The sequence below is a fragment of the Phyllopteryx taeniolatus genome, chromosome 3 (assembly GCF_024500385.1).
Source record: "Phyllopteryx taeniolatus isolate TA_2022b chromosome 3, UOR_Ptae_1.2, whole genome shotgun sequence".
NCBI lineage: Eukaryota > Metazoa > Chordata > Actinopteri > Syngnathiformes > Syngnathidae > Phyllopteryx > Phyllopteryx taeniolatus.
In genome coordinates, this window is record NC_084504.1 from 11,118,946 (window position 1) to 11,130,263 (window position 11,318).

Consider the following 11,318-nt stretch of genomic DNA (forward strand, 5'->3'; position numbering starts at 1 on the left):
TTGCTTGAGAATAATATATAGGACATGTAGGTAATGTGATTGTGTTTAAAATGCAAGCCACAGTTGAGAGTTTTATGAATTCCAAATACCAACCATAATTGTTTTGTGCAGATGGTGACCTCAAGTGGACAAATGAAATACCTGCACCTCTCAGAATTGTATTTATACAAATTGGCATTTCACGTATTTTACTTAGTAATATATTTAAAAATGCATCACTATATAACATACTGCAAGGGGTTGCTGGAACGTAACCCCTGCGATAAATAAGGGTTTACTGTATTTCCTAAAATGGCGGCGCTCTGAGATTAATTATTCTGTTTTACTCACGAACAGTTAACCAAAATACCATGTTTTGATTAGTGTTGGCACATACATTGTATTCTTGCCCCTAGAAATTGTGGGTTTATTTCACCTTTAACTAAAAGCTCTGTCCTTAAAGTTAATGAGGAAAAAAAATTAACAAACAACAACTTAAAGATGACCTTTTTCGTGCAAAAACGTTTATTGAAAACATTAGGACAGGACTTTCTGCAGCTTTTGTGAACAAAGTTCTTTTGTTTGGATTTTGTGTGACAGCTGTGGTATATTCTCTTTCTCAGAAAGTAGGACTGAGTGAGTGAACATGTAGACTGTGTCATCACAGTTGGAGTGATGAAATGTTTAGCACATTGATTAGATCTTGTGACTACTAGCCTGCATATTCTTGTCCCTTTTGAACAAAGGGTAGAGGCGAGTGAGTGCAGTGCCAGTTAGAGGTGGCAACTTATGTTTAGCAATGATTTTATTTTGCTAGGTTGGTACTTCCTGTTGCGTTGACTTTTGACAGCATTTTGGGAACAAAGGACTTTTAATTTGGATCTTGCAGGGTGCATCTGAGTCCATCTCCAATGTGATGTGACAGAAGGTAGCACTGAGTGAAGAAAGAAAAGAAATACTGCTAAAGTGTCCTATGCTATTCGGTAGGACTCTGAACAAACGAGGACTCAACAGCTTTTGTGAACAACCGACTTTGATTTCGGTTTTGTGTAACTGCTAGCCAGCATATGTCTGTCATTTGTGAACAAACTGTAGCGGCGATTGTTCAAGTGTTGTGGTAGTCTGAGATAACATCAAGTCATCCATCCATTTCCTATACTGCTCATCCTCACTAGGGTCGCGGGCGTGTTGGAGCCTATCCCAGTTATCTTCGGGCAAGAGGCGGTGTACACCCTGAACTGGTCGCCAGTCAATCGCAGGCCACATAAAAACCTACCATTCACACCTACAGGCAATTTAGAGTCTTCAATTAACCTACCATGCATGTTTTTGTGGGATGTGGGAGGAAAGCGGAGTACCTGGAGAAACCCCACACAGGCATGGGGAGAACATGCAACTTTTTGTGTACAAAGGACTTTGGTTTAGATCTTGTGAGACTGCTAGCAAGCACATGCTTGACACTTGTGTACAAAAGGCAAGTGTCATCGAAAATGACGCCCAGTCATGTTTAGCTTTTACACTGGTAGGTTGCTACTGCCTGTTGGCTTGCTAGGACTTGGCAGGTTTTTGTAAACAGATGACTTTGATTTGGTTGTTGTGTGGTATATTTGAGTCCATCAGCGGCTCCAATTACCGCAGACAAATTCCTGGTGTGTTTTTTGGACATACTTGGCAAATAAAGATGAGTCTGATTCTGATCTTGTTTTTGACATTTACCAGGAAGTAGTGCTACATTGGCTTTGGATGCTAAATTGCTAGTCGCCATCTGCTTGTGAACAAAAGGTAGTTTTATGTGTGTCCGCAGAGGTTCTATGCTGGTCACTTTCCCTCATCTGCCCCCTGCTGGCGAGGAGGATGAGGAGCATTTTTCTTCTTGATTGCCGAGCTGAGACATCAGAATGTCGACACTCTGAACAAGAACAGAGTCCAGAATTTTCCACTCCTCCGCAGAGAAGCGGCCCAGGACGTGGTGCTCCACCGAAGTCTTACCCTCCGGACGCCCGATGCCCACCCGTAGCCTGGGCATCACCTAAGCACGGGGGAAGAAAACAACGGGATGCAGTGATTGGGTAGTTTCGAGCAACCAGTCAAAAATTAGGTACTCACATCGGTGCGGAGGCAGTCCATGCAGGAGCGGACACCGTTGTGGCCTCTGTGGGTGGAAAAAAACAATTAGCTTTTCAATCGTAGATCCCGCAAAATAGCTCCATCAGACCCATAACAAAGACTGATGTGACATGAAGTAGTTGAAAATAGCTTTCAAACTAACAGTACAGAAGAAATGAGTGTCAGATAGGGCTGGGCGATCTGCCCCCAAAAAAAGATCAAGATACATTTTTTATCGCCCTTTTGTCCAATCTCGATTTTTTTACATTGTTTTTAAACTTTTTTTTTTTTAAACAACCAATTTTACTATGCATAATCACTTGGGTGGTACATCATCAAATGAATAAACAGGCTTGTTCTGTTGCCCGTTTTTTAGGGCACGATATAGCTTACACATCGGCTAGTTAATAGCATTGCCACACAACCGCCGTTGGTCACTGCCCGCCTCCGTTGCCGGGGCGAGGATGGGCCGACGCAGCGGCCTCTGTGGGAGGACGGCTGACTCGGTGTCTCGATCCCACTACGGGGCGGGCCAGCCGAGCAGGTGCGGTCTTTGTTTACTCCCACAACTTACATACAAACATACTCGAGCAGGAAAACGACAACTCTTATTGTCTCCTCAGAACTGTGAGGCAGAAGTGCTAACCAGTCACTCACCATGCCTCCACATCAAGTCAGGTTTAGCTTTTATTTTGGTGGTTTGCTACTTTTGTGTGTGGAGGACTCTGCAGCTTTTTGTGAACGAAGGAATTTGATTTGGATCTCGTACTGCTACGTTGTGCTAGCCAGCAGATGCTCTTCACTTATGAACAAAAAACAGCAGTGTTTTGAGTGTTGTGACAGTTGGAGATGGTGTGTTTGGCTTTTATTTTTGTAGGTTTCTACTTCCTGTTGGCACAATAGGATTCTTGGCAACTTTTTGTGAACAAAGGACTTTGGTTTAGATCTTGTGTGACTGCTAGCAAGCACATGCTTGACACTTATGCGGTTGTCATGCACATTTCCACCAAGTTTAATCAAGTAAATACGCGTGCAGCTGATCACCTTGATCGATGGGAAATTTATCGTGATCACTAATTGCGATCTTATAATCGCCTAGCCCAAGTGTCAGGCCTTAAATTTCAGACCCTGGTCCTGACGTTCTACACGGTAGACTCTGTCTGAGTGTGTATGGCTTTAAAAGGCGAGTGATGTGAGAATCCTCAAATGCGTCTACAGTTGGCTGTTGTGAGCTGAAATTAGCAGCTGGCTGTTAACTGACTAACTGTTAGCTAGTCTGCGAGTTAAATGCCTAGGCGTCAGTTGTGGTTATAGCAGCTCGCGTATGAATGTGCACTTTTTTAAAAGTAGTTTTATTCAGCGTTATTCAATTAATCGTTTCAGCCCCAGGCTCCGTAAAGGTGCTTTTCAGGACCAACCTGGCGCTTCCTCCATGTTTGATGCCAACCTTTCCTAAAGCTTTGTCGAGCTCATCATGGACCAGCAGAATGTCCTCAGGTTGGACGCCGTACTTGCTGGCTAAAGAGAAAGTGGATCGCATTACATACCGCTCGCATTGGTGTCGATCACAGCAGCTTTTTTACCAGCTTTGGCCACCGCCACGCCGTTGACGTTCATCAGCACTCGGGGACGCAGCAACACCAGGCGGCGCGCGTCCGCCACTACCACCTCGCCGCAAAGTTGCCTGTCACCGCTCCAACATTCGCCTAAGCACAGACGGGCGGCCAGGGCGCTGACCACCGCCATGCCCACACTGTGCCGTGTGCCCTCCATGCCCGGGTTTCCCAGGCCCACCACCTGAATTGCATGGAAAAAAAGTAGAATACTAACACATCTAATTAAGTGATTATTTTTGGAAAAGGTTGTAATCATACATAGAAAGTCAATAATTTACTGTACAAATTAATGAGAATTTGAAAAAAAGTCATAATACAACAAGTCATTTGAAAATGTATCTTACATTTTTTCATGAAAAGAATGATCTTTTTTGTAAAGAATGAAGTCAAGAATAAAACGGACAAAATTTTATTTTCATAATAAAGTAGTTTTTGAGGGGGTATTACTATTACTGATTTTTAGAATAGTCTTCATATTAGAAGTCATTTTTGGGCTGGGGATTGTTGTAATCTTATGAAAGAAGTCATCTTTTTTCATGAAGAAAATCTTATAGGAATAAAGTCACATAATTAGAGAATTAAGTCTGATTTTTAGAGAGAATTAAGTCATAGAGAATATGAAAACTGATTTTCTTTCAAGAATAAAGTGTAAAAGAAATCTGGAAAAAAAATTACAAATACAAAATATTTAATTAAACAAAATTAAACTTATTTTAACTTAAAAAATAAAGTAATGAGAACAAGCCATGTTTAAAAAAAAATGACCAAAAAAGGAGAATACAGTTAACACCCACTGCATAGTTCGATAAAGTATATTTTTTTTACAAAACAATCTTTTGAGGAACAAAGATATATTTATTTGAGAATAAAGTCATACATTTTTGGGGGGGAATACTATTAATATTACAATAATTTTTAAAATATTAATAATACCTGTAATTTCTGTGGAAAATGTAACTTTGTTTTTTTGAGAAAAGTCATAATTTTAAAACGTCTTTTTTTGGAAAAGAGTCTTAATTTTATGGGAATAAAGTCATTTATTTGTCAGATCAAGTCTGAGCGAGAGCAAGAGAAGAAAAATAGTATGTATTTCCCAAGAATTAAGTTAGAACCAATTGAAAGAGCTCAAATAGATCCCCAGAACTGTTTACACTCTGCTATTATCTATTGAGTGACCGACTTACTACGGCCAGGCGATAAGAAAAAGTAGTTCCCACCAACCATGTATCATGTAGACAAGATCTCAATTGTTTTGTTACTTTCCACTGTGTTCTTGTTAACGATATAGTGGTGTAAAAAAAGTGTCTGCCACTTTATTTCTTTGCATCATTGTCACTTAAATGGTTTGCATCATCAAACAAATTTTAATATTTGTCAAAGACAACACAAGTAAACACAAAATGCAGTTTTTAAATTAAGGTTTTTATTATTAAGAGAAAACACATCCAAAACTACATGGCTCTCTGTGAAAAAGTGATTGCCCCCTAAATCTAATAACTGGTTGCAACAACTGCAATCAAGCGTTTGCGATAACTTGCAATGAGTCTCTTACAGTGCTGTGGAGAAATATTGGCCCACTTATCTTTGCAGAATTGTTGTAATTCAGCCATATTGGGGGGTTTTTGAGCATGAACCGCCTTTTTAAGGTCATGCCACAACATCTCAATAGGATTCAGGTCAGGACTTTGACTAGGCCACTCTGAAGTCTTCATTTTGTTTTTCTTCAGCCATTCAGAGGTGGACTTGCTGGTGTGTTTTGGTTCATTGTCCCGTTGCAGAACCGAAGTTCGTTTCAGCTTGAGGTCACGAACAGATGGGCAGACATTCTCATTCAGGATTTTTTTGGTATACAGCAGAATTCATGGTTCCATTTATCACAGCAAGTCTTCCAGGTCCTGAAGTAGCAAAAAAGCCCCAGACCATCGCACTATCACCACCCATATTTTACTGTTGGTGTGATGTTCTTTTTCTCCAAGGTGGTGTTACTACGCTAGTTGTAATGGGACACACAACTTCCAAAAAGTTCAACTTTTGTCTCGTCAGACCACAGAGTATTTTTCCAAAAGTCACAGGGGGAACATGCAAACTCCACACAGGCGGGGACGGGGATTGAACCCCGCACCTCAGAACTGTGAGGCTGACGCGCTAACCAGTCGGCCACCGTGCCGCTGTTGGCATGATGTTCTTTTTCTCCAAGGTGGTGTTACTACGCTAGTTGTAATGGGGGACACACCTTCCAAAAATTTTAACTTGTGTCTCGTCAGACCACAGAGTATTTTTTCCCAAAGTCTAGGGTATCATCAAGATGTCTTCTGGCAAAATTGAGATGAGCCTTAATATTCTTTTTGCTCAGCAGTGGTTTTCATCTTGGAACTCTCCCATGCAGGCCATTTTTGCCCAGTCTCTTTCTTATGGTGGAGTCATGAACACTGACCTTAACCGGGGCCTGCAGTTCTTTGGATGTTGTTGTGAGGGTCTTTTGTGACCGCTTGGATGAGTCGTTGCAGCGCTCTTTGGGTAATTTTGGATGTCCGGCCACTCCTGGGAATGTTCACCACTGTTCTATGTTTTCGCCATTTGTGGATAGTGGCTCTCATTGTGGTTCACTGGAGTCCCAAAGCTTTAGAAATAGCTTTATAACACTTTCCACACTAATAGATTTCAATTACTTTCTTTCTCATTTGTTCCTGAATTTATTTAGATCTCGGCATGATGTCTAGCTTTTGAGGATCTTTTGGTCTATTGCACTTTGTCAGACAGGTCCTTTTCAAGTGATTTCTTGATTGAGAACAAGTGTGGGAGTATCAGGCCTGAGTGTGTCGAGAGAAATTGAACTCGGGTATGACAAACCAGTTATGTTTTAACCAGTTATGTTTTAACACAGGGCCACATAGGTTTGTATTTTTTTCCCTTAATAACAAAACTGCATTTTGTCTTTACTTGCATTGTCTTTGACTAATATTTAAATTAGTTTGATGATGGGAAATTTAAGTGAGACAAACATGTTTTCCACACCACTGTACATTACCTCAAATGACTGAAGTATCAAATGTAGTGATGAACCGAATATTGGCCGCTAAAAATGGCCCAAAAGTGTATTTTCAGTTTCAGTCCAAAAGACTGATGGCCAAAACAGCATGTTGTTATGACGCAAACAAACCACTGCCAGCATGCGGTCATGTACACTATATTGTTAACAAACAAAACAAAAAGAAAACGACACATCCACGTTGATCAGTCGCCTAACATCCCTGCTTTCTGATGTTTGTATCGGCGAATGCTTGTTGCACGCTATTTTTCACCGCCCCAGCTACCTTCAAGCTACGGCTAACGCGGCTAAATACAATGCCGAGCCACGGAGGCGAACATTCGCTTTGTGTCCAGTGTCAACGCAGCATAAATCGATAATCATCACGTCCATGGGAGCGAATAAGCTCCATTTCTGACAAGTATCGTTATCATGAAGGGAGGACGAGGAGATGAAAATGCTATGCTAATTGCTAAGCTATTGTGACGTGTAGTCGCAAAAAAATGAAATAAGTGATTGGGTGATACAGTACACTTGTCACATAGGTCTGGCTGGAACAGCACTAAAGTGGAGAGTAACCAACTTTGAAGAGCAAAACACCTGGCAAATTCATAAGTGTCTAGAGATAAAATTCTGTACTACATAATAACGCTAGACAGTCACACAGGACAAGAACCGGAAACTGGAAATGAATTTGTACTTTACTGCTACGTCACTTGAGAAAAGGGGCGTATAAGTTTAAAAGAACATAAATAAAATATTTATAAGATAACCTTCATTTGTCCCACAGTGGGGAAATTTGCATCATTTCAGCAGCAATCGTGGATACACGTCGCTAATTACGAGGAATTGACAAATGTCTCAATCTTACAGAATAAAGTCATTTTGTTCCTGCTCACAATGTTTTGTTTCTTATTCATGTTCCTGCACAGAATGGGGGTGTTTTGCCACAAATGACACAAGGCGTCTTTCCAGAAGCATGAGGTCCGCTCCTGGCACCAATGTGACCTCCACCAAGGCAGGCACCATTGTGTCCATTGTACGTTGTTGTACGTTGTTGTATGCTTCTTTGTGTACTTGTTGTGTGTGCGTGATAAATTAACTCTTATTATTGTGTGAATAGCATGTTTTTCTGCATCCAATGTCTTTATTTTGAATAATATTGTCATGTTTTTGTCTTATTTTTCTATGTATTATATAATTTCATTATTTTGTAAATATATTTCACATTGCATTCCATGAAATGTTTTTTAAAAAACAACAAAAATTACAGTTTTCATTATTTTGAGGAAAAAAGTATGAGGTATTTTCACAAAGAGTTGTAATATTACGAAAGTACTGCAGTTGTATTTTGAGAGAATGACAATTTATTTTCAATAATAGTAGTAATCTTGAGAAACAGATCTTTCTTAGAATAAAAGACCCTCCTTGTATTACAAAGTTGTGATTTTACAAGAATAAAGTAATTTTTTAAACAAAAAAAAAGGTAAAGTTATAAGTATATTTCAAAAGAATAAAGTTGTATTTTTTTCTAGAAAAAGTAGTAATCTTGAGAATAGAACTTTTAAAAATAAAACGAGTATAAAGCTGTAATATTTCTTTGAGGAAAAAATTACAAAAATACAGTATTTTTAGGAAAATTTAACTTTACGTGGAAAAAGTATTTTTTTAATGATGTAATATTACGAGAATAAAATTTTAATATTACAAGATTAAAGTCATTTTTTTAGAAGAAAATGTACAATATAATGAGTCATATTTGGGGGGGAGTAACTTTACATGGAATCAAAGTTTTTATTCATTTATTTGAATAAAATCGCATATAAATGTAAATATCTGACATCCAATAAAGTTATTTAAAAAAAAAAAACATGTCGGCGGTGTGGGACAGACAACGCGTAATGATCAGACTACAAGACAAATTTGCTCTTTCACGCTTGCACTATGTCAGACTACTGCAATAAAATCTTGTATTCCAATACCACCGCATCCCATTTTTTACGACCATTGGGCTTTATCTTGTCAACTCAAATGTGACCGGATACACTCGTTACCGTGGCGACGACAACAAGAGTGGCTCGCGACTGTATTACAAGAACAAAATGGGGAAAAACGTGTGTTGGTGGTCACCGGTGCTCAGGCGAGGAGTTCGTTTAATTACAATAAACTAATTTAATTACAGTAAGTTAGAACCCATTATTTCTGTCACGTAATGTTGGTTTGACCTGACTAGAATACATGACCTGACTAGAGCAGTGATTTCTAACCTTTATGGAGGCCTGGACAGCACACCAATGAACAAAAATGTCAAAAAAAGTGGATACATTAATTACTGTATGTACTTACTACCATCTAATAGAAGACCATTCATTTGTTCTGTCTGTCACTATGCCTCATTGGCATAAATAGAGGAACAAAGATACATTATTTATTATAAATATAGTTTTTTGAGAAATTAAGTACACATGCACATAGAGTAAATGAACAGGTCATTTAAAGAGACACATTACACCATCTTGTGATTGGATCGGGGATTAGTTACCGTTTTTTTAAACTCGCTGATCGTCCCCAAAAATCATGATCGTGTAAAGCCTTGGGATTAGGTCCCAAAAAGTGTGAATAAGCGGGGGTTTCCGCAAAAAAACAGCAGATAGGTGAATTCGCAAATGCCGAAATAAGAATATGCGAGGGTCCACTGTATTATGGAACTAGTCGTATTTTTAAGAAAAAGTAATAACTTCATATGGAAACACTTTATTTTTAAGAGTAACGTCATAATATTACGAGAAGTTGGATTTTTTTTTTTTTATAGGAGAAATAATGCTGTCTTAAAACAAAATGCATAGCGCTTTTCAAGGCACTCAAAGACACTTTACAATTGCAGACACTATTCATTCACTCCACAGTCACACCCTTGTAGTGGTCTGCTATTTGTAGAGCCACAGCTGCCCGAGGGAAGTCTGACAAAAGCGTGGCTGCCATTCTGCACCTACGGCCCCCCCAACCACCACATTCATTTGTGGGCAAACAATCTTGGCCAGGGACATGACGACGAAATGCGCTCGGGCGGCTATCCGAACCGGTGACCCTCCGGTTTCAGGGTGTACGCTTACCCTCTGCACCACAAGGAAAAGGTAGTAACTATGTTCAAAAAAAAATTTCATCCCCAGAATCAATAGTAACAATATGAGAACAGAGTCATAGATTTAGGAATAAGTAGTATCTATGTAGAAAACTATGCAGAATCAAGTCGCAATATCATGAGAAGAAAGTCACATTGGTTGGTGTAAGTACTAACATTAGATGTATATATATATATATATATATATATATATATATCTATATATCAAGTCGTAATATTACAAAAACTAAGTCGTATTATTGAAAAAGCAGTAACTTTTGGGAAAAAAGTTTTTTTTTTTTTTTTTTTTTTTTTTTTTTTTTGAATCAAGCTGTAAAATTACGAGACTAAAATCGTGCTTTTTTTTGTGCGAAGCCCAATTTAAAAAAAAAAAGAAATCTTTGGAATAGATAATTTCTCAACCCATTCAAACTATTCTATGTTTCAACATTTCAATGAATTCGGCAGTGGCGTTTTGGTGACATTGCACAGTGAATACATACTTACCGACACATAATGCAAACTTACCATCCTTCGTCGCCCTTGCTCGTGCAGTTGTGTTTCGGTGGTCATCGCCGCCGCGACCGGCTCGCTCAGCCAAAGGCGGCTGACAATTCTCGTCAAAAAACGTTGCATCGTCAAAAGGTAACGGCGTGGGGGAAGCAAGGTGCAACAAAGGGACGTGAATATGCCAACCAGCAAGCGCCTTATCATGACAAAGTGGAATAAAAGACGGCGAACGTTGGTAAAAACGTGATTTTGTTGTCCACTCTGTGACACCGATGACTGCTAGTCCGGCTAGCAACTCCGGGTTAGCAAGATTGATGCCTATTAAACTTTACAACATACGACATTCGAATAACTAAGAGGCGAGAAGCGAATTCAACACACAGCTTGATACAGACTTTTGAGACATTATAACAGTACTAGCAAGACGTACATTACATTATATTCGCGAAAAGTCTCATTTTGTGGTTTCCTCGTTTTTTTCTTCGTCGTGAAAGGCGAGCCTGCTTTCCTTCCGCTAGGCCACAGCGACACCTGGCGTGGCGACTTGAGAACTACAGCCATCCAATATAAGCCTTGTATAAAACGTGCCTTAAAAAAGCTAGAAATGCTCACTTCTGAGAGCAATTCGTTTAAGAATATGTGAGTTACTATTTCAATACTATTTAGACCACCTTATTTGCCTCCACACAATGGTCAAGTATTAGAAATATCTCAAAATGTTGCGATATTAGTTTTTTAAACTTGTGTTCTTGTATTGAATATCATTAAAAACTAATACCTAATTTACCCGAAGTGTTCGGTGTGCTGATATGTAGAGCAAGGGAAGTCCAATGAAGGCCATTCAAATACAAATGGGAGACTTCCTGTGTGTATATGAATCGGTTGCTCAATGCAGCGTTTATCCGCCGACATATGAAGGCACATACATAGTTTATTCAGACGGGTTTTGTCCTGGAAG

The 11,318-nt window shown here is 39.3% G+C and overlaps 1 protein-coding gene across 1 annotated transcript; it reads right to left on the minus strand.

Annotated features, from left to right (window-relative positions):
• Positions 1-486: 486 nt before the first annotated feature.
• ptrh1 (peptidyl-tRNA hydrolase 1 homolog) lies at positions 487-10,963 on the minus strand. The gene is made up of 5 exons (XM_061769263.1): positions 10,379-10,963; positions 3,669-3,882; positions 3,504-3,603; positions 2,086-2,131; positions 487-2,008 (listed from the first exon to the last, which is right to left on the minus strand). The coding sequence occupies exons 1-5, from the start codon at positions 10,562-10,564 to the stop codon at positions 1,808-1,810; spliced, it is 747 nt and encodes a 248-aa protein (XP_061625247.1). The 5' UTR covers positions 10,565-10,963; the 3' UTR covers positions 487-1,807.
• Between the last annotated feature and the right edge of the window lie 355 nt (positions 10,964-11,318).